Source organism: Taudactylus pleione, unplaced genomic scaffold, assembly GCF_031769625.1.
Source record: "Taudactylus pleione unplaced genomic scaffold, aTauple2 ptg003327l, whole genome shotgun sequence".
Classification (NCBI taxonomy): Eukaryota; Metazoa; Chordata; class Amphibia; order Anura; family Myobatrachidae; genus Taudactylus; species Taudactylus pleione.
In genome coordinates this window covers 14,427-39,845 of record NW_028287681.1, presented here as the reverse complement: position 1 = coordinate 39,845, position 25,419 = coordinate 14,427, and the positions used below count along the sequence as shown (strand labels likewise).

Genomic DNA, 25,419 nt, shown 5'->3' with positions numbered 1-25,419 from the left:
ATGCCTCAGTTCTATAACAGATCAATTACTATGAAGCCAGCAGCAGTTGCCTAGCAACAGCCCTAGTGCCTTCCGTGACCTTCTGACATTACCCAATATTGAGGATTAACAGAGAACAGTTTGTGATTTTCTTAAGCCATTCAGCATGTAGATTTATTTGCAGCAACCTCTTTTTAGGTCTAAACCTCTACCAAAGAACCAGACAATAGACCTGTCCTTGAACTTTCTCAGAGACCAGAACCTTCTTGATCGCAAACTCTTGGTAAGTGTCTAAAATGTCTGGAGATGACTTAGCTGCAGATCTGGAACCAAACACTCTGGAATAGTATAGTGATTTGAACAATGAGCAATGAAAGGTCCTAGGATTCTTTAAAGACTAGGAGGGAGATGTATCAAGTTGTGGAGAGAGATAAAGTTAAAAATTTGCCCAAAGCAACAGAACAGCTTTTGACTGACATTTATCTAGTACAGTATTTGTAATGACAGTTAGAAGCTGATTGGATACTTTGGGCAACTACTCCACTTTATATCTCTCCAAAACCCCATGAGGCAAATCCAGCTGGTTCAATTTTGTGATAATCTTTATATTTCAGCCCACATTTAACAGACAGTTGCATCACTCTAGTATTACAGGTAGACAGACACACTTTATTCCCAACTCTGAAGTTCTAAGTCCTCTGGAGCCTATCGAAGAAAATTTGCCGTTATGTAAGCAGCCGGGCATCGCCGCAATGCCCGATAGTATATCATGTTGAATTTAATTCCTCCCCTAAGAGCAAAATCTGTGGTACTTCCACAGGAACTTGTTTTGAATTTAACCTATTGGCAATCTAAATTTTCTGAAGGTGGTCAAGTAAGCACTGCGATCATAAACTTGGCTCCCTCCAGCTAATGTCTCAATTTTTCGAATGTCCATTACAGTTCATCTCCATGGAAGAAAACTTTTGTGTCTACAACATTTCCCAAAAAGTCCCCGATAACATAATTTATAAGTTCTTGATAGACAGCAAGTTCAACCCAAATGGCAACACCAGGTACTCATAATGATAAGCATGAGCTTCTTCTCTCATCACCAACGTAGATTCACACTAAGTTGTAAGCTCCTTTCAGGTCAATCTTAGTGAAGATGGTTGAGCCATTTATTTGGTTAAATGATTTCGGGATCCGGGAGCTTTCTGGAGTGATTCTGGAAGCCTTCTTCAAATGGTGGTAATTTTAAGAGACCAAGGTCCATTGCTAGGCTGCTGCTGCTCTTCTGGTTTCTTGTTCATTGCTAGATGACTGCAGACACGCTTCTAGTCTTCTCCAAATAGTCTCTGCTTTGTTCAATGATTATGTGATGACTAAAATCAGATTGCTTTAACAAAGAACTACTGACTTGTGCAGGCCTAGAATCCTCTTCCTAAGATGAAACACGCAGAGATAATTTCTTAGTAACCTACATAAGTGCCTGGAACTCATGAGCCAGCATTTGCAGAGTAGTAGTTTACGTGGTATTGGTATGGATGCGTCAGGTGCTGAATACAGACAGACTGGATACAGGGCTGACAGTGATACATTGTGAAGTCCAGGTAGCAGTCGAAATTCATTCAGGACAGGTGGCGGGCTGAAGCACAGTCTTATAAACAATCCAAGGTCAAGGACAGGCAGCAGGTAAAAAGACATCCAGTAACAGGCGAAAGTCACGGCAGGCTGTTGGCAAGAGCAAAATCCAGTTAACAAGCCACATTCAGGGCAGGTAGCAAGCAAGAGCAAAGTCCAATTAACAAGCCAAGGCCAGGAGACAGAAGGCAATCCGGGTCACAAAAAAGGAGTACTCACAGGAATGCGGATTTAGCACTCTGGGTCAGCAGAAACTATAGCCAGCACAGGTTCACAGAAGAGGAAGCCTTAAAAATCCTGGTGAACCAATAGGAAAAGTTCAGGAGATCCAGTCCATGAAACACATCATCACTGAACAAAGCAGTGGCACTTGTAAACGGTTCTCTACAAGAGATGTAAAGTGGTGACTGCTGTTGCCTGGCAATGGACACAAGCCAGGAGAGGAGCAGCCGCAGTGCTTGCACCGATTTATTATACTCACCTCTCCGGAGACCCACGTCAGCACTGCACAAATCACTGGGAAAATGACATGGTGGCCAATTGCCCACAGATTTGCACTTGCGCATTAGTGTAATCAATGGCAACATGGCATGCGCCAGAATCCTGACGTGGTCACAATCCCGGTGCCGGCATCCCAACTTCCGAGATACCGAAAGTTAGGTTTAGGGGTTATGGTTAGGTATTAGGTGGAGGGTTGGGGTCAGGCATTAAGAGGGGAGGGTTAGGTTTATGGTGCAGGGAGGTTAGGTTTGGGCACTAGTGGGGGGGGGGGGTTAGGGTCAGGCACCGGGAAGGGAGGGTTAGGGCTGGAGAGGGTTAGCATACCGATCAACAAGTGTCAGTATGCTAACCCTATTGTGATGCCAGCATCTGGATTTTTATCCTGTACCCAACCCATATCTATCTATCTATCTCATAACTATCTATCTATCTATTTATCTATCTATCTATCTATGTCTCATATATATCTACAGTATATCTATTCTATCTATCTAGTTCATATCTATCTATCTAGCTCATATATATCTATCTCTATCTTTCTCTCTATCAATCTATCTATCTCTCATATCTATCTATGTCTCATATCTATCTGTCTCATAACTATCTACAGTATCTCTCTTATCTATCTATCTATCTATCTATCTATCTATCTATCTCATAACTACTGTATCTCTCATATCCAGGGCTATTTTTCTGGAAAAATAGGTTTAGGAACTGTGGATGGAGCTACTGTGGATGTAGAAAAAAAAAATTAGCTATAGAAAAACTATTTTATATTTATTATATATACTTATATATATATATATATATATATATACACACATACATACAGTCAGGTCCATAAATATTGGGACATTGACAGAATTTTCTGATTTTGACTTCTATTCACCACCACAATGGTTTTGAAATGAAACAAACAAGATGTCCTTTAACTGCAGACTTTCAGATTTAATTTGAGGGTAATTACATCCAAATCGGGTGAACGGTGTAGGAATTACAACAGTTTCAATATGTGCCTCCCACTTTTTAAGGGACCAAAAGTAATGGGACTATCAACTCAAAAGCTATTTCATGGACAGGTGTGAGCTATTCCCTCGTTATTTCATTATCAATTAAGCAGGTACAAGGTCTGGAGTTGATTCTAGGTGTGACATTTGCATTTGGAATCAGTTGCTATCAACTCTCAATATGAGAGCCAAAGAGCTGTCACTGTCAGTGAAGCAAGCCATCATTAGGCTGAGAAATCAAAACAAACCCATCAGAGAGATAGCAAAAACATTAGGTGTGGCCAAATCAACTGTTTGGAAATTCTTAAAAAGAAAGAACGCACCGGAGAGCTCAGCAACAACAAAAGACCCCGAAGACCACGGAAGACATCTGTGGTGGATGGCAAAAGAATTATTTCCCTGGTGAAGAAAAACCCCTTCACAACAGTTGGCCAAATCAAGAACACTCTACAGGAGGTAGATGTATATGTGTCAAAGTCAACAATCAAGAGAAGACTTCACAAGAGTGAATATAGAGGGTTCACCACAAGAGGCAAACCATTGGTGAGCCACAAAAACAGGAAGACCAGATTAGAGTTTGCCAAACAACATCTAAAAAAGCCATTACAGTTCTGGAACAACATCCTATGGACAGATGAGCCAAAGATCAACTTGTACCAGAGTGATGGGAAGAGAAGAGAAGGAAAGGAACTGCTCATGATCCAAAACATACCTCCTCATCAGTGAAGCATGGTGGTGGTAGTGTCATGGCGTGGGCATGTATGGCTGCCAATGGAACTGGTTCCCTTGTATTTATTGATGATGTGACTGCTGACAAAAGCAGCAGAATGAATTCTGAAGTGTTTCGGTCAATATTATATGCTCATATTCAGTCAAATACTTCAGAACTCATTGGACGGCGCTTCACAGTGCAGATGGACAATGACCCGAAGCATACTGCATAAGCAACCAAAGAGTTTTTTAAGGCTAAAAAGTGGAATGTTTTGCAATGGCCAAGTCAATCCCCTGACCTGAATCCGATTGAGCATGCATTTCACTTGATGAAGACAAAACTGAAGGGAAAATGCCCCAAGAACAAGCAGGAACTGAAGACATTTGCAGTAGAGGCCTGGCAGAGCATCACCAGGGATGAAAGCCAGCGTCTGGTGATGTCTATGCATTCCAGACTTCAGGCTGTAATTGCCTGCAAAAGATTTGCAACAAAGTATTAAAAAGTGAAAGTTAGATTTAGGATTGTTTAGTTTGTCCCATTACTTTTGGCCCCTTAAAAAGTGGGAGGCACATATAGAAACCGTTGTAATTCCTACACCGTTCACCTGATTTGGATGTAATTACCCTCAAATTAAATCTGAAAGTCTGCAGTTAAAGTACATCTTGTTTGTTTCATTTCAAAGCCATTGTGGTGGTGAATAGAGGCCAAAATATGAAAATTCTGTCAATGTCCCAATATTTATGGACCTGACTGTATATACACATATATAGTATTTAGAAAATAAGGCTCTGAAAAGGGCCTTTAAAATAAAACTTATCTTATGGAAAAAATACATTTTGGCCCAGGACAGTTAATGAGAGGTTCAGGAACTAATTTCCTGCTGAAAAATAGCACTGCTCATATCTATCTATCTATCTATCTATCTATCTATCTATCTATCTATCTATCTATCTATCTATCGATCTATCTATCACTAAACACAGGGCTAATAAAAACAATATTATCCCTATAAATATAAGCTTTCAGCCCAGCAGAAATAAAAAGGTTACACCAGTCCATCAGAATGCACCATGGAGCAGGATTAAGTAGCCCCAAGAACACAGTCCTCCAGCGCTGCATAATTTGATTTATTCCAGGGACACATTGAGTGAATCAGAAGAGCTATGCATCAAATGAGACTGTCCACATTACTGCCTCCCTTCTGCTTTATTTCTCCTTTTCTCCCTGTCTACCTCTGTAACTGAATCAATTTCTGGACAGCGTTTGACAGGGTCTGGTGATTCTTTGTGTGAATTTTTGGGACTGTAGCGCTCTGACATGAAACAAGAAGAAGCAGCTGAGCAGTTTCACCTTCAAACTTTGCACAGCCGAGAGGAGAGGATCTCAGAACCTCATTAGCGGTCCTTCTCAGCCGCCATGGATCCTTTGTGGCTTACAGGGAAACTTTCATCAATATGTTATGTAATCATAGTTCTGTATGAATACAGCTCTAGCCAGTGCATAGTGCCTGTCTCCTGTAAAATGTAAACTCTCTATATTTTTTGATTGTTTAAATTGCAGGCAATAGTGGCGAGTTTTGTATTAAACTCACAGCCGACATCCCGACATCAATCCATTGGAATACGTGCTTACGCTACACCTGCCTTGAAACCCATGGGGCTACGTAGAATTGAATGCAGGTACATTGGCGGATCTATTTTATGTGTTTTCGCCCTGAGCATGCTCTAGAACCAAGCATATGTAATTATGGGAAGTGCAGAACTATAAGCCGTTCAGTTACATCCCCACTTGAGACTGAAGATTGTAACTGAGAGGTAAAGGGGTGTTTAAACATAAGTTCACTGAGGACATGCAAACAGGATTTATGGCTTTGCAGAGCTGTGCTGGGCATACATTATGCAATTATCGGTCCGATCAACAAATTTTCGGCGGATCGGGCCAATGATCGCTTCATGTTTGGCCGCTATCGATCAGCAATGATCAGACTGTCAGGCATGAGAAATCTGCCAACATGCCGACTGATCTGATCATTGGTGGGCAGCATCTGGCAGCGAATGCACTGCCGCGGCCGACCGCCCAGCATTTCCCATGTTCCTATATTGTGTGGCCGTCACTTTGATATGTCTGTGTGTCTGGCCGCGATTTCTGATGGGTTCAGACTGTGAGGCAAAATGTCTGATGGTCTGACATATATTTTATGTATGCTTAGCATTGGATGTAAGTAATTATGCCTGATAGATCTTTGCAGCAAGTATAGTTCTGGAGCAAGTAATCACTGATAATGATAACTGGTATCAAACAAATCGTACGGATAGGGAGGTTTCGGCTCTAGAGCTGCCTAACTCTGCAAAAGGACAAAAATTCGCATTTAAATCCATGCGCTCATCGCAGGAGCAGTTACAGACGGCTTCCCTTCGACTCTGCAACAGTCCCAATGTGTGGATGTGAGATTACTAAGGCCCTGATTCAGAGCCGGACGCTCTGACCAGAGCGCTCGCTCTGAATCAGGGCCCTCCTCCATTAAAATGGAGCGTCCTCCTGGACGCTCGTATAGCTGTGGGTCACCACCCACATCATATACGAGCGTCCAACAAGATGGTTGCGATGGTCTTGACCATCGCGACCATCGGACTTGCGAGTGAAACCCTGTGGTCGGGTTTCTCAACCACAAGCCCTGGAGTGATTTTGGCTCTATCAGAGCCAAAATCACTCCCACTGACACCACTAGTGATGTCAGTGGGGCCGGCTTGAGACGGTAGGCATTCCGATGGGAACGCCTCCGTCTGGCAGGCACGCCCCTGGCACGCCCACCAAAGGGGGCGTGCTGTCAATCAACATCGACAGCACGCCCCCTTTGGTGCGAGACCCGGAGCGATGGAAAGTCCTTCGCTCGCCGGGTCTCGCGCATGTGCACGACGGAGCTCCCTCCGTCGTGCGCATGCGCAGTGGGGACCATCGACCCACTTGCGAGCGTACTGCCGCTCGCGAGCGGGTCTGAATGACCCCCTTAGTGCTTAGTGGACTTGGGAAGTGATTTGACTATACTTCAGAAAAACGACAACTGAATGCCTGGGCAATCTGATACAAGCTAGGTACACACTATAAAGCCGCGTATCCACTAGTCGATTAAAATGAACGAATGAACGATAACGATATAGTTCAATCGTTCATTAATCGTGCATGAACCGGGCATGAAAATGTCGGAAACGACCAGCGATGTGCGCTCCCGCTGGTCGTTTCTGACATCAATCATCGCCTGAACATGCCAGTCAATCTGCCGATAACGAAAGATTGACCATGTTCAGGGATGAGGGAGGGTGTCTGCACTGAACGACATATCGTTCAGTGTAGGCAATGCAGGGGAAGAGGAACGACTGTACGATTACAATGTTGTAATCCTACTGTCGTTCCACTATCTGCTAATGGATACGCTCCTTTAGATTATCTCTCCAATCTGGCTGGTTGGAACAAAGGGCCTGATTCAGACCCACTCGCGAGCGGCTGTCTGCTCGCAAGTGGGTCGATGTTATGGACTGAGCATGCGCACGACGGAGGGAGCTCCGTCGTGCGCATGCGCCAGACGCGACGAGCGAAGGAAAGTCCTTCGCTCGTTGTGTCCGATCAAAGGGGGCGTGCTGTCAATGTTGATTGACAGCACGCCCCCTTTGGTGGGCGTGCCGGGGGCGTGCCTCCCTGACGGGGGCGTTCCCACGGGAACGCCTCCCGTCAGAAGCCGGCCCACTGACATCACTAGTGATGTCAGTGGGAGTGATTTTGGCTCTGATAGAGCCAAAATCACTCCGGAGCTTGCGGTTGAAAACCTCAACCGCAGGCTCCGGCTCGCAAATTCGATGGTCGCGATGGTCTCGACCATCGCGACCATCACAATGCACGCTCGTATAGCCTGTGGGTGGTGACCCACAGCTATACGAGCGTCCAGGAGGACGCTCCATGAAAATGGAGCCCGGCCCTCATTCAGAGCGTGCGCTCTGCTCAGAGCGTACGGCTCTGAATGAGGGCCAAAAATCTATTATTAATGTATGAGAGCAAATGACAATCAACCATTTGCCCCCAAAAGCCGGAAAATGGACAAAAACGGTAATTTTGACAAATTGGTTAAATCAAACATATTTAACCAATTTAACAAAACGACTAATTTTGTCTGTTTTCCAGTGTTTGGGAATAAATGGTTGATTGTCATTTGCTCCCATACACTACCAGATGTTCATTCTAACCAGACAGATTGGACTTGGACAGATAATCTTATAGTGTGTATCTAAAGCTGGGCATACACTAGACAATAAATTGTACGATTTGACGATTTTAGACAAATTAGAACAAATCATCCACATCGTCTAGTGTATACGCACTATTGCACACTCCCATGCGTCATTCATCGCAACTTCAGATCTGCCTGCAGTGCAGGGCCAATCTGTAGATATCGCATGCGGTGCAGAGCATATTAATGAAGACGAAACAATACATCGTTCCTTTGTTCATTAAATCTTGCATGGTCCAGGACGAAGATAAATCGCCTCGACCATTGCAAGCGGGCGTCTAGCTTTAGGCAGCTCCTATGAACATTTTTAAAGGAATACTATATGTATCGTTCTACACAGGGGGCCTGATTCAGACCCGGTCGCAAGCGCTGAGCGCTCGCAACCGGGTCGATGGTGGCCTACAGCACATGTGCACGACAAAGCTGACTCCGTCGTGCGCATGCGTGAGACCCGTCTAGCGACGGGCAAACCGTCGCTCCGGGTCTCGCACCAAAGGGGGCAAGCTGTCGATGTTGAGTGGCAGCTCGCCCCCTTTGGTGGGCGGGCCGGGGGTGGCTGCCCAAACGGAGGCGTTCCCACGAGTGATGTCAGTGGAGAGATTACGGCTCTGTTAGAGCCGAAATCTCTCTGGGGCTTGCGGCCACGAGACCCTACTACAAGGGTCTCGTCGCAAGCCCGATGGTCGCGATGGGTCTTGACCATCGCGACCATCATCATGGCCGCTCGCAATAGCTGTGGGTGGTCACCCACAGCTATGCGTGCGGCCAAGAGGCCGCTCCAAAAAAGAAAAAGCCCGGCCCTGATTCAGAGCGAGCGCTCTGTCAGAGAGACCGGGTCTGAATCAGGCCCAGGGTTCCTACCGTAATTAAATGGTGTTATTCTAAATTAATATACTTTAACCCAGGAATAGTGATACAGGCAATTGAATAGTTTTCAAATATTCATGTCCCCTACAAACCCAACATTTTCACTTTCTTTCTCAGGATATGTAATGAAAAAAAAAACATTTGCATAATCTTGCAACTCCCAGAATTGAATCCTTTAATTATGTTTATTTAAGGAAGTCAATTAAATTCCGGAGCCCTCCTTAAGGACTTGTTCCATGTGCCACCTGCAGTAGGCTGGTGGTGCTATAGTAATTATGTTTTTCTTCTGCAATAGTAGGAGTGTGCCACTGCCATCCTATATGATATCACAGTGTGACATTATCTTCCCCAGCGCACAATGGCAGTAACTCAGAATCAGAGGGACAATGAAGAGATTGTAATTCCCAGTAAGAACATGGTGACTACAATGGAAGAACAGACACAAGTGAGCGAGAATAGGTGCAATGAATTTGGATTATAGTGACATAAGGATACAAATTAAATTGCCTGATAGATATTGCAAGTCGTTTGCACATTCATGAGCCGGCAGATCCAACCACTTCATGGGTTTTGTGTTCTTGTAACATGGGGGCTGATTATATCTATTGTGTTTCCTTACAGCAGGATGGTGAAAATCAGCATAGCTCGTGCCATGATCCAGTCAGTAACTAAATTTGTCTGTATTTTCCCCTTAGCTGCATTATCCATGATTAATTAGTTCAACAACATCTATTTGGTGTAGTCTTTTTGACGAGACACCCTGCACAATATTACTAAACAAAAGAAAAAGGAAACAGTATGTGAGTCACGTCCTGATTATTTTTTAAAAGGACCCTGGACTTGTACTTACTGTAAATTTGCTCTGTTTTCCGATGCGCACGCGTGCCAATTTGCGAAGTGCGCCTCTTACCCTGGCGACTCAGACACATTTTCCTCTTACAGCTCTCTGCGACAAGGGGGCCCGGCCGGAGATTGGCAGAGGAATGGTAGATGCGGACAAAGTACTGTAAAGGCTTGTTGATGTGAAATGTGTCACAAGATGGCTAACTAAGAGGTGAAAATATGTGTGATTGTAGAGGGGTGACTTAACCCCTGGTGTAAGTTGCAAGCCGATGTGGACAACGCCGCAGACGGCATCTGATTTTCCATATGACTATAACACCCATTTCTGCAAACATAGTATAACTGCTGTGTCTGCATTCTAAGGGGTACATTTACTAAGATGGGAGTTCTATTAACAAGTGATGTTGCCCAGAACAACCAATCAGATTCCAGGTATTATCTTCTAGAAGGTGCTAGATAAATGAGAAGTAGAATCTGATTGGTTGCTGTGGCCAACATCACTTCTTACATAGAACTCCCGTCTTAGTAAATTTACCCCTAATAGAGGGTTTATAGTGCACTGAACACCTGTTTTTTGCAGGTTAAGTAAAACCTGATTCCTGCTCAGTTTGAGAAGGAGAAGACCGCTCATATGTTTACTAGCTTTAGTTAAGATTTTATATCTGTCTTGTTTGATTTGTTTTTAAAAGGCTCCAAGAGACTTAGGGGTCTATTTATCAAATAACACTTGCGGGTTATTCCACGAAAACGCTAGTTTCAGGGGATACCAGCAAATATTAAGGATCCCCTGAATGTATGCAGGAGGGACAGCAGAAGGTATCTCCAATATCTGCTTCAGTCCCTACATTTACGACAGCAGCTGCAGTCCCCATAGGTTTCTACGGGGGGCTGCAACGCTGTTGGATTTACCCAGATCCGAATTGGGAGGCAGTCCAGAGCTTAGCCCCGATAGGATAACGCCATCTCTGGCTCAATCTACATTGCCCCCCCCCAGTGACGCATGCGCTGGCTGATGGCCGCACATTGGCGCATTGGCTGTGGGGGACCAAAACCATGAAGTAGTGTGATAGCGTTACGCTATCACCAGGGACATTTCTAGAGAGGAGGGGGCCCATGTGCAGTCTCCGTCATGGGCCCCCTCCTCACAGAGTGGTGCACGGCACATATAGACTCCTGGCACTAGTGTGTGCCCAGAGTCTATAGCACTTGCATAGGTCACCGGGAAAATGGCCACGGTGGCCATTTTCCCTGTACTGCGATTGCGCAAACAATGGCAAAATGGCAGCGGCGGCCATTTTCCAGACGTTTTTTTACAGCGCAGACAGCGGCACTGATGTGGGAGTCCGAAAAGGTAAGTAAAATATGGGTGCAGGGTGTGCGGTGCGGGCCCCCCCTGGACCCAGGGGCCCGTGTGCCCCGCGCACTCTGCACCTATTATAAATACACCCCTGGCTACCACACTGCTTTCAGCTCTTCGCCAGGACGGGCTCTTACCGTAGCCCATCTCCTGGCAAGAGGAATGTAAGTCGGGGGCCCGTGTGCACCGCACTCCCTACACCCATTATAAATACGCCCCTGTAATTTTTGCAACTTATAGAAAACCAGTTATACGTTTGCTATTTTGTTTGCAATAAGCAAAGATGCCTGAACTCGTGAAAGGACTTTAAAATAGTACCAAACAGCAGCATTTAATACTACGTATGTACACACGGTATACGGTTATGATAGCATCTTATATAAGAACTATTCAATATTAACCTAGTTTTATAAAGTACAAAAAAGAAAATCAACAAATAATGTTTTTAATCACTTGGACAATCGGATGCAGGGAAGCACCATAAAACCATATTCTTTGTTACATTCACATACTGTAGATAAGGTCACGTGGCTACAGTATACCTAAGAGTGTACGTATTATGCTGTACCTGTATGACAAGGTATCTTTGGGGGTCTCTCGCCATCCTGGAAAATTCTGCAGCCAGCTCTTTAAATTTCGGGCGACTGTCTGCATCGATCATCCAACCTTGGAGATGGAGGAGAAGCGTTAGAATGATTACCCTCCCCCCTCCGAATAAAGGCAACATTGAGGAGTTGAAGTCAAACACTGACAGATGCTTATAGGAAATATAACTAATCCCAAATAAATGTTATTTAACACATAAACAATTGTAAAATCAATCTGTGATTTGTTCAGTAGAAATAAACACATTAAACAGTGCTCTGGAAGAGGAGAGGAATGACCCTGTTATAGCACAGCTTGATGTTGGGAGAGACATTACTCCGGCTCCCGTCATCATGTGACAGCTCGCTAGCTCGGGGCGACAAGATTGAAGGGAAAGAGGGTCCTCAGCCAATAACAATGGGTTACGGAAACTGAACTGCAATAATAATATGAAAAAAAAACAAAACACTATTTATTCTATACATCCCAGCCTCTATACAGTACATAACTGCTTTCGTTGGGTTTGTACATACCGTACCTGTATTATTAGTATAATTGGTATGCTCACTCAGGATTGGGGAGATTAGTGAAAAGTTGCTACACCCTGTCAGATATCGCACATACATATTTTTTTCAACAGAACAAAGTGTATTATAAAAACATTTGGGCTCATATTTGGTAGCCTATACATGATTGGTATTTTCACAACATTTTATATAAAAGTATCATGCCTAATTGGTTATTAATGACTCATTTGCAGAACAGGTTATCCCTGGCTGGGTAGACTCTGAGCAAATTGGCTATTTGATTAGGAATAGGGTTCAATCCACTTAGGAGTGACGCTCTCGCCCCTCGTGAGTAAGTGCGGACGTAGGTGGTACTTACAATACCTCTGGACTCGCACACTTCTGTTCGCAGACAAAAAGGGTTGTGAGCAAAAATGTGAGAGTCCAGGGTCAGAACAGGCTGCAAGGGGGGTGAATTGTCGTGCCGCTGCAGGAGTTTCTATGCTGTTCCAATGGCCATTCGCCCACTTCGCACCTAATTGGATTAACCATTTGGAATGTTATATTCCCTGTATAAGCTTGTCTTGTGATTCACTGTAGGTTCCTTTAATTTGCATTTGGCTACATATTGTTTCACAAATAATAATATAGGCTATTTGTGCTTTTGGATATTTGTAGCAAGTGCAGCCGCTGGAAATGACACTAATGATCACATTTGAATGTATGTATATATATCTGTTTTTTTTTTATAATATAACAGCTTCATAATGGGGGTAATGTACAATCAGGGATACTGGCAGACTCCTCAGGGAGACACGGAGATTACTGCTATTTCAGGGAGTCTCCCTGACAATGACGGAGAGTTGGCTAGTATGAATTGCCCATGCCAATCATATTAGCAGTGCTTAGGCATGTCAGAGACGGCTGTAAGAATTTTGCCCGTGCTGCTCCCCACCTTTGGAACTCTCTCCCTCTCCCCATCAGACTCTCCACCTCTCTACAATCATTCAAACGGGCTCTCAAGACCCACTACTTCATTAAAGCCTTCCAGCTCCCATCCTAACTTGCTGCTACATACTCCTTCCTCCTCATCTGCCCCATCTGTGTCACACCTGTTTGTCTGCCCCTCCCTTTTAGAATGTAAGCTCTTACGAGCAGGGCCCTCTACCCTCTTGTGCTTCTCCTCACTTTACTTTCATCTACTTCCTACTTGCCTCTAGGGCACCTAACACTTGGTTGCTTATGTTCTGCTGCTTATGTGGGTGTTATGGTCGCTAATGTAGCAATGTATATTATCCATGTCCTTGTCCTGCATAGTATTGTATTGTTTTGTAAGTCACTGATCACCTATTTGTTTTTGAACTTTGTAAGGCACTCCGGACCACTTGTGGCGCCATATATATATAAATGATAATAATAATAATAATAATAATAATAATACTAAAGGGATACAAAGTCATCTCCTATAGCAGGAATAGAGGAAACAATCCTGAAGTAGAAAGGTGACAGCACCGCTAGGATATCAGGAGAAGGGTAAAGTCATTTTGCACTGTTTTTTTTCTGGGCCCTCTGGCAGAGGAGAAGTTAGCTATGTGTGCCAAGGTGAAATACATGTCTCTCTCCAGAACAAAGCATTACAGAAAACCCTATATATCATGTTCCTGCCTCCCACTTTCCCTCTCTCCCAAGCCCCCTGTTTACTGGTGCGTGTCCTTTCTGTGCTTACACTGAAAAGATAAAGTACAAAGCATTTCAAAGTATTTGCACTGTAGCTCACACAGGGATTTAACTCTTGTGCACACAGCCTAGCTCGTTATAGCTGCGCATTTTGGGCACTGAGCAGAAAGCGACATCGTGTTCATTAAACTTAACTGACTTTTGTCTACGGATTAATCTGGTGCAGCTTTACTGTCTGCTGGGCTGACCAGAGTATGCAGATTAAGATGGATCTCTCTTGCCAAGAAGAAAGGCCCCGTTTTCTAACCCGAAGCCCCCATTATTCTTAAATTCTACACTAGCCAAAGCATAATTTTGTAACGTGACTACAAAATAAGAAACTGAAATGTACATAAACGTCTGAATAATGTCACAGTCGGTGAATAGAGGAACTGCACAATCCTTAGAGCAGGCAAGGATTTATTAAGGGCCAGAATAAGAGCCACATGGACATGGGGCTGAAAATGATTAAGGCTCTATTTTGAGAAACAGACGTGTGACAAAACGCTGTGTGGGCGTGGCCAGTGCCATGTGGGCTTGTACTTGTACACCCCCTAGAGCAGGGATGGGGAACCTCAGGCCCAGGGGCCGCATAAGGCCCGCGGAATCATTTGGTCTGGATCTCTGAGCTTTTTTTGGCTAGCCTCATCTGGCTAGCAGGGTGCCTAGAATGGCACCCAGCAGCCAGAATCTATGCAGCAGTGCCGCCTGCAGCGTCCTTAGGACGCTTCAGACGGCCACACCGCTGCCTTACAGCTCCCCAAAGCATCCTCAGGATGCTCTGGGCATTGCTGTAATCACCGGCGATTGAGGTGACATCACATGGAGGGGGTGTGGCCTGTACCAGGCCCGCAAATAAGTTTTATAGATCAAAATGGCCGTTGGCAGAAAAAAGGTTCCCCACCCCAGCCCTAGAGTATTAGCGTAAATATCTCACTAAATATGTAAAAGTTGCATCATTTTGTGGCTGACCGTAGAGGTGCAAGTTGCAATGCGGACGGGCCTCACAGATTTTCTACCAAAGAAGTAATACGGCTTCTGCACATACTTGCCAACATTCTGGTTGCCCCCTCTGGGAAAGGGCGGCCAGGTGGCCACAGGGGGCATGGTGCAGGATAGGTGCGCGGTGCGGGGGCGTGCTGGCATGATTGTGTCAACATGGCCACACCCCTCACTATACAATGCCGATATTAAAGATATTGTAAAGCATGGGCGTGACTACGACGACGCGATCCAGCACGGATCGCCGGGTGGATGGGGGGCACTGCAGGATACTTGAATGTCTTTACAGGTGGCTGGGAGCTGTTCCCAATTTTCGGGGGTAGCAAGTATGCCTCAGCGCATGTGCCTGATCAGGTACTCAAACGTGGATGGAGTTCGCTAGTGTTCACGGATTGATCTGTCCATCGCTGAACTGAAACGGGAGTTGCTGAGTGGCAACCGGCTGGCGGCCATACGGCCGCGCTGAACTTTTCCATCTTGTGAGGGTGCCATGGGAGTGTCGTTGGTGCATCGGCCAACATCCGCGCTCATTCGCAGTGTGCAGACAGAGGTAGGACGCCTGTTTCCGACAGATTTTGAGCACCCAGCATGGGGCTGACGTAACAACAGTGGGCGGGATCGTCTTCTAGCCCACATCTGTCCCAACAGATTTTTAACTATACAAAGACGGATTAGCTCATTACCATAATGTACTGTAGTAAACAGACATCCGTGGCGAGTCACCCCAATAACTCTGGTGTAATATCATGCACATGCAAAAAGAAAAAGTATTAAAGAATGCTGACACACTGCAGTCAATCTTACCTATATATAATACCAAATGTTACATTTTAAATGGGAACTCCTATATCCGTGACATAATATCAGCTGTCCCTGGATCTTACTAACTTCCAACATTCTAAATTTCATCACCAAATATAAACCCTTTCATTGAAATATTCAAAACAACAATCCTTTTTCTATCGCTGTTGGATAGACTAATAACGCACTACGCTTCTAATGCAATATAAGATACTATTTTGTTGGTGCAATTGTTGTCTGCAAAAAAAACAAATACATATGCTGAATGGAATCTGCTGGAGTCAGTAGGGGGCATTGCGAGTCTCTGCATTCTCGTCATGAACACACAATGGGCCCAAAGTCTCCTATTAATAACAGGCTCATTCATCTTCACAGGTCTGTGGTGCTGTTATGCGGTGGCCTTTCAGGATAAACCAGATAGGGAAAAGGGACGTCTCTCAGGGCGGAGGGGCGGTTAATCGCACTTAAATGAATCCAGGAGCTCTAGGGAGATTTTGCTAGTAATGAGAAGAATGGACTGGAGAGACACACTTCAAGACATAAGAGACTCGCTGCTCTCTAATTACAATGCGAGACACATACACATTGCCTCGCTTACACTGGATTGCTGCACCTCCGTATACAGCAGACACGCAGCGCTAAGTGGCTGGGCAGGGGTAATTAATGGCAATGTACCATGTAATATGTTGTAGTACAATATATAATAAGTGAAGCACAACCGGTTCTTTTGTATTTATCGTTGACGCATTAGCGGATACACCTATTAAGGTGACTGTCCCTATTAAATACACTGCTGAGAACAATCCTACATGTTCTTATTTCCCATACACGGTTTAGATGGTAAAAGTTGGTTCTCTTGTATAGAGTACAGTTGGCGCTAGTCTTGTCTCGATGTGCTGATTAATAAAGGATTAATGAGTCACTGAATGCTACGCGCAGTGTAGAGCGGCAGGTGTAATGGTTAAAATGTAATTTATTATATTTTATGCCTATCACTGCATATAACAAAATAAAGTCCTATCTGGATTATCCTATGTTCCAAGCATCTTGGCTAATATGTCCCTGACCTATACACCAAAATCCGGTGGCTTATGGTGCACTGTGCCCCATTGAACACTGTAAAATGTAAATGGTTATATAATGACAGTGCTCAGAAGTATGGAGGCTCCAGCATCTGTCTGCATGGTGTCATACCAATACAGTATATTCTATTGGCATGCCAAAACAATGGGATCAATGACACTTGGCATCCTAGAACGGTGGCATATTGTTAATTAGGGGACCTTTCATTGTAGGTGAGGAATATATGCGGTTTGTCAACAGTTAATATGTCGATAAACTTTATGTACAGTAGGCAGGATAATGCCGACGTCATAATGCCGCCATGGTTGTATCTTTAGTTAAAACATTGTACCGTGTCGGCAGTATAACTTTAAGCATGATAGGAATGCATCATGCTTAAACTTTAAAGTTAAATGCTTAAAGTAACATTACATACGTGACAGCAATATGATGTTGGCACCCTCCTACCCACATATAGTTTATTGATAACTTCCTGTAGGCGGTGCCAGTGAAGTGCCATCACAACCGTGGCATTTCCCAGCTACCAACATTGATAATATTTTCTATGACCCCATAGAGGTATGCAGGATAATACACATTTTTCCGGGTTCGTACAGGAATTGGACGACCTAATGTCACAGTTACGTGGGGACAGACTGATAGAGGCACGCTCTGCGCTGCCTCTGAGTCTGTATCAGAGCCAGACAATTGCCGGGCTCTAGGACCCAGCGGCTTGGCGGAGGCGCGACCTCCAACATCTGCTACTGTGCCTGCGTGGCACTCTGCTCCGTCTTTCCTCCTGTCCATGTCCAGCCTACGATCGTGTGCTCTACTAAATTACCTAGGGCTCTGGTGTGCAAGTAGGTGGAGATGGCAGAGGTTTGTTACTTCTGACCCAATTCTTCCGAGTGCTGATGTATACTGTATATGGTATCTCACAAATGGCCTGTCTGGCCCTTACAACTCATCTCTCTCTGTTTCCACAGACATCTTCCAACTAATTGCTGCCTCTCCAACAGTGCTTCCCTCGGGAACTACACAATGGGCTATGATTTGGCCAGGTCATTTTACCAGGATAGTGAAGTGCGTGTGCCCCAGTGTAGCCAAGTGTGTGCACTCACTGCTGTCATACTGTATTTATAGATGAGAGCCCGGAACCGTTCGTTGCAGCCGGATAATGATTACTAGCACTTGGTGCCTGTCTCTACTGATGGAGCAGAGCAAAGCCCTGTCCTCTGTATGTGACTGTCATGTTTGATGTTAGCGATATATTAAAGTATTGATACATCGTATGAACGTGTCCCAGATTTTTGAAATATAATCAAACCTAGCCATCAGTCATTGTGGCCACACATGGTGCATAAGTAAATACGGGCTGTTGAGTAAAAGCCGGAAGACGTTACTGAGTGAAACAGTACATACTGTAATTAGGGGGGCACTAAACTCTGGTTTCTGTATGTCAAATAGGAAAACTGAACAACAGGTAAATAATTCTGAGCATTTACCAAACTACCATGACTGGCTGGCAAGCTGACGCCTTCTTACGTGTGGGCTGGTGCCAGGCTTTCATGCATATTAGCCTAGCCAAGAAGCATCATGGGTAAGAAAAAGTAATAAAAAAGGACACTGACCCACTTTTTTTGACAAAAATATTTAGTATAATTACTATATGCTACTTTGTTAGCAGTCCCTGATTCAAAACAGATTAGTTAATACTGTAAGTGATAAACAGGCAAAAAAAAAAGTTTTTAATGGTAATTCTTACTTATGCTGGGCATAAACTATACAATTATCTGTCAGACATCTGTGCAATCTGGCTGGTTGGAATGAAAACCTGGTAATGTATGGGAGCAAATGACAATCGACCATTTGCTCAAAAACACTGGACAAAAAAAAACACAAAAATGGTCGTTCAGAGAAATTGTAGTGTGTTTTATTCCTGTGGAGGCCAATGTATGTGTGTTTTATTCCTGTGGAGGCTAATGTAGTGTGTTTTATTCCTGTGGAGGCCAATGTATGTGTGTTTTATTCCTGTGGAGGCCAATGTAGTGTGTTTTATTCCTGAGGAGGTCAATGTAGTGTGTTTTATTCCTGTGGAGGCCAATGTAGTGTGTTTCATTCCTGTGGAGGCCAATGTAGTGTATTTTATTCCTGTGGAGGCCAATGTAGTGTGTTTTATTCCTGTGGAGGCCAATGTAGTGCGTTTTATTCCTGAAGAGGCCAATGTAGTGTGTTTTATTCCTGTGGAGGCCAATGTAGTGCGTTTTATTTCTGTGGTGGCCAATGTAGTGCGTTTTATTCCTGAAGAGGCCAATGTAGTGCGTTTTATTCCTGAAGAGGCCAATGTAGTGCGTTTTATTCCTGAAGAGGCCAATGTAGTGTGTTTTATTCCTGTGGAGGCCAATGTAGTGTGTTTTATTCCTGAGGAGGCCAATGTAGTGTGTTTTATTCCTGTGGAGGCCAATGTAGTGTGTTTTATTTTTGTGGAGGCCAATGTATTGTGTTTTATTACTGAGGAGGCCATTGTACAGTAGTGTGTTTTATGCCTGAAGAGGCCACTGTAGTGTGTTTTATTATAGGTCACACACACCGTATCGCCCCTTGGTGTGCCATGGCAATTTTAAAATCTTGTGTAGTGTGCCTTGAGTTGAAAAGGTTGAAAATCACTGGTATAGTGTATGCCCAGTATTACACTGCTCCTATCTCCTAGATGTGGGAATTTACTAGGAAACAACTATGTTTGCGAGGCACGAGGTACATTTTATATTAAGATACATTGGCTGCGACCACAAACTTCCACCTTACATCACAGGTGTTCTTCTGTACCTCACGCCTCAATCATGCTACTAGAAAATGGCAGTCTCCAAACTAGGTACATCAAGACAACATTTTCCAATTAAAAAGAGTGGATTGTATTGACATATTTAATTCCATATTGTAGCGACATGTCTTCCATCCTTATGCTCTGAGATAGCTGTCACATAATCTGACGGAGGTGTAGGAAGTGAGGTTTGTTAACACCTATTTCTCCCTGCGCAAAGTGAAATCCCAGACTGAGCACTATTAGCACAGATGCCTGCATAGAAGTTTATGCTGTAAAAAAACATAAGTGAGAGCAATCATGTACTGTACTTCTATTAGTAACACTGCTTTAGGATAAACTGCATGTGTGAGATCTGCTACATAGAACCCAGGTACATTATGTTAATTATCGGGGTCCGAACGCCATCTCGCCGTGAGCGACGGATCAATTTATCATTGCTCCAGTGCGGAGACAGCTGATCTGAAAATCAGTTGTTTCCCCAAAGTATGTTACTGCTCCTTTCGGAGCAGTGAGACAAGTGCGCATGCGTTAGCCCCGACGTCTGGCAGAAGGAGCTGGACAGGGGCGAAGGGATCTGAAAGGCTCCCTCTTCGCAAGCCGGACCTCCTTCCCATAGGAAAGGAATGGGTTGCGATACAAAAGCAGCAGCAAACGCCATCAGAAGATGGCGAATGCTCCTCAGTCAAGCTCCGAAAATATTGTATTTTCGGAGCTTGATGAATATTGTGCTCCTACCTATTGTATAGGGACAGCGGGCTATTACGGGAGAGGAAGGTAAGCAGGAGATATCTGTGATACTAGTGTATGGGGACAGCGGGCCATTACTGGATGGGAAGGTAAGCAGGAGATATCTGTGATACTAGTGTATGGGGACAGCGGGCCATTACTGGATGGGAAGGTAAGCAGGAGATATCTGTGATACTAGTGTATGGGGACAGCGGGCTATTACTGGATGGGAAGGTAAGCAGGAGATATCTGTGATACTAGTGTATGGGGACAGCGGGCCATTACTGGATGGGAAGGTAAGCAGGAGATATCTGTGATACTAGTGTATGGGGACAGCGGGCTATTACTGGATGGGAAGGTAAGCAGGAGATATCTGTGATACTAGTGTATGGGGACAGCGGGCCATTACTGGATGGGAAGGTAAGCAGGAGATATCTGTGATACTAATGTATGGGGACAGCGGGCCATTCCGGGAGAGAAAGGTAAGCAGGAGATATCTGTGATACTAGTGTATGGGGACAGCGGGCCATTACGGGAGAGGAAGGTAAGCAGGAGATATCTGTGATACTAGTGTATGGGGACAACGGGCTATTACGGGTGAGGAAGGTAAACAGGAGATATCTGTGATACTAGTGTATGGGGACAGCGGGCCATTACTGGATGGGAAGGTAAGCAGGAGATATCTGTGATACTAGTGTATGGGGATAGCGGGCTATTACTGGATGGGAAGGTAAGCAGGAGATATCTGTGATACTAGTGTATGGGGACAGCGGGCCATTCCGGGACAGAAAGGTAAGCAGGAGATATCTGTGATACTAGTGTATGGCGACAGCGGGCCATTCCGGGAGAGAAAAGTAAGCAGGAGATATCTGTGATACTAGTGTATGGGGATATCTGTGATATCTCCTGCTTTACCTTCTTGATGAATGGTCCGAACACTTCATTTTCACCTGATTTTGTAGAAATTAAGTGATGATGAATAACCACCCAAGAGTGTACAGAAAACCAGAGACATGGGGAAAAAAGATAATATACAGTATCAAGGACAATCCTCCCTAAATGGTCTATCCTATGTAACTCCCTGATTAAAATAGTAGTGGGGTATGTAAGATAAACACTGGGGGGTGGGATACAATTTAATGCGGTGTGCCATTACGGAACAGTACATCGCGTCCATCCACATCGCTTTGCCATGAACCCCATAGGGGTGTGCAGGAAAACATGCTATTGCGGTACAGTGACTGGCAGATATGTGCAAATGCTCAAGGGCATATCGTTAGCAATTGTTCCCCCCTTCCCTCTGTTCCCAGGATGAGGCCGGAGGCAGGGTATACAGTGATCACTCAGCATATGCCAGGTCCCTTTACTACTGTTAGACTATGGAGCTTTTTACCACACTTCAAGGTAAACTGTAGATATTTAACATATATTATATTTCCATGCCCATATGTCATCGTCATATCTCTGAACATGATGGGTCAATTATAGCCACAGACCTCAACCTGAAAACACAGGAGTTACCTTGTATGTATAATATCACGTTTATGGATTAACACAATGTATGCACACTGTATTATACTATACTATACAATACTATACTATACATAGCATAATGTATGCATACTGTATTATACTATACTATACATAGCATAATGTATGCACACTGTATTATACTATACTATACATCGCATAATGTATGCACACACACTGTATTATACTATACATGGCATAATGTATGCATACTGTATTATACTATACTATACATCGCATAATGTATGCACACTGTATTATACTATACATGGCATAATGTATGCATACTGTATTATACTATACTATACATAGCATAATGTATGCACACTGTATTATACTATACTATACATCGCATAATGTATGCACACTGTATTATACTATACATGGCATAATGTATGCACACTGTATTATACTATACTATACATCGCATAATGTATGCACACTGTATTATACTATACATGGCATAATGCATGCATACTGTATTATACTATACTATACATAGCATAATGTATGCACACTGTATTATACTATACTATACATCGCATAATGTATGCACACTGTATTATACTATACATGGCATAATGTATGCACACTGTATTATACTATACTATACATGGTATAATGTATGCACACTGTATTATACTATACTATACATGGCATAATGTATGCACACTGTATTATACTATACTATACATGGCATAATGTATGCATACTGTATTATACTATACTATACATGGCATAATGTATACACACTGTATTATACTATACATAGCATAATGTATACACACTGTATTATACTAAACTATATATAGCATAATGTATGCACACTGTATTATACTATATTATACATGGCATAATGTATGCACACTGTATTATACTATACTATACATGCATAATGTATGCACACTGTATTATACTATACTATACATGGTATAATGTATGTACACTGTATTATACTATACATGGCATAATGTATGTACACTGTATTATACTATACAATGGCATAATGTATGCATACTGTATTATACTATACATGGCATAATGTATGCACACTGTATTATACTATACATGGCATAATGTATGCACACTGTATTATACTATACTATACATGGCATAATGTATGCACACTGTATTATACTATACTATACATGACATAATGTATGCACACTGTATTATACTATACTATACATGGCATAATGTATGCACACTGTATTATACTATACATGGCATAATGTATGCACACTGTATTATACTATACTATACATGGCATAATGTATGCACACTGTATTATACTATACATGGCATAATGTATGCACACTGTATTATACTATACATGGCATAATGTATGCACACTGTATTATACTATACTATACATGGCATAATGTATGCACACTGTATTATACTATATATGGCATAATGTACGCACACTGTATTATACTATACATGGCATAATGTATGCACACTGTATTATACTATACATGGCATAATGTCTGCACACTGTATTATACTATACTATACATGGTATAATGTATGCACACTGTATTATACTATACTATACATGGCATAATGTATGCACACTGTATTATACTATACATGGCATAATGTCTGCACACTGTATTATACTATACTATACATGGTATAATGTATGCACACTGTATTATACTATACTATACATGGCATAATGTATGCACACTGTATTATACTATACTATACATGGCATAATGTATGTACACTGTATTATACTATACTATACATGGCATAATGTATGCACACTGTATTATACTATACTATACATGGCATAATGTATGTACACTGTATTATACTATACTATACATGGCATAATGTATGCACACTATTATACTATACATGGCATAATGTATGCACACTGTATTATACTATACATGGCATAATGTATGCACACTGTATTATACTATACATGGCATAATGTCTGCACACTGTATTATACTATACTATACATGGTATAATGTATGCACACTGTATTATACTATACTATACATGGCATAATGTATGTACACTGTATTATACTATACTATACATGGCATAATGTATGTACACTGTATTATACTATACTATACATGGCATAATGTATGCACACTGTATTATACTATACTATACATGGCATAATGTATGTACACTGTATTATACTATACTATACATGGCATAATGTATGCACACTATATTATACTATACATGGCATAATGTATGCACACTGTATTATACTATACATGGCATAATGTATGCACACTGTATTATACTATACTATACATGGTATAATGTATGCACACTGTATTATACTATACTATACATGGCATAATGTATGCACACTGTATTATACTATACTATACATGGCATAATGTCTGCACACTGTATTATACTATACTATACATGGCATAATGTATGCACACTGTATTATACTATACATGGCATAATGTATGCACACTGTATTATACTATACTATACATGGCATAATGTCTGCACACTGTATTATACTATACATGACATAATGTCTGCACACTGTATTATACTATACTATACATGGCATAATGTCTGCACACTGTATTATACTATACTATACATGGCATAATGTCTGCACACTGTATTATACTATACTATACATGGCATAATGTATGCACACTGTATTATACTATACATGGCATAATGTCTGCACACTGTATTATACTATACTATACATGGCATAATGTCTGCACACTGTATTATACTATACATGGCATAATGTATGCACACTGTATTATACTATACATGGCATAATGTCTGCACACTGTACTATACTATACATGGCATAATGTATACACACTGTATTATACTATACATGGCATAATGTATGCACACTGTATTATACTATACATGGCATAATGTATGCACACTGTATTATACTATACTATACATGGCATAATGTCTGCACACTGTATTATACTATACTATACATGGCATAATGTATGCACACTGTATTATACTATACAAGGGCCCATCATAATGCTTGTGTTACATAACTCTCATGTGATACAGATATATCATATAATACATACTGTATATAATACTACAACTGAATCATTCCTCCCAGGACCCCCCGTGAGGCATGACCACGCCTTTTTTGAGGTGAGGCAACGCCCCTTTTGCTCAGCAGCCCCAGTCCGTCCCTGATTCCTCCTGACATGACCATTAGACTGACTGACACTTACACTTCACCATGACCATATAGACATCAATGGTGCAGACGGGAGGCTGAGGAAGTCTCTCTCCTTTCTCCAGGAGATCAGGGATTTCCCGTGTCGGAATACCATCGTAGGGCTTTCCACCAAATGTCATCAGCTCCCATATAGTCACCCCTACAAGACATACACTTCATTACAGACAGACAGACAGAGTAAGGGAATCTCAGTGCAGGCGTTTCTACAACTCATACCTCTCATTAATAATAAATAAACTTTCTATAATAAATGAGCCTTTATCGGGTTCT

General features: G+C 42.7%; 1 protein-coding gene across 1 annotated transcript in view; it reads right to left on the bottom strand.

Moving 5' to 3' along the window:
• The window catches only part of LOC148430738 (receptor tyrosine-protein kinase erbB-4-like), a gene marked incomplete at its 5' end in the record, with an annotated part of 60,573 nt that overhangs the window by 29,927 nt on the left and 5,227 nt on the right, over positions 1-25,419 (bottom strand). The window contains 2 exons of the mRNA XM_088466503.1: positions 11,737-11,834; positions 25,142-25,288. Coding sequence (XP_088322629.1) covers positions 11,737-11,834; positions 25,142-25,288 — 245 coding nt within the window. The remainder of the gene's footprint in view (positions 1-11,736; positions 11,835-25,141; positions 25,289-25,419) is intronic.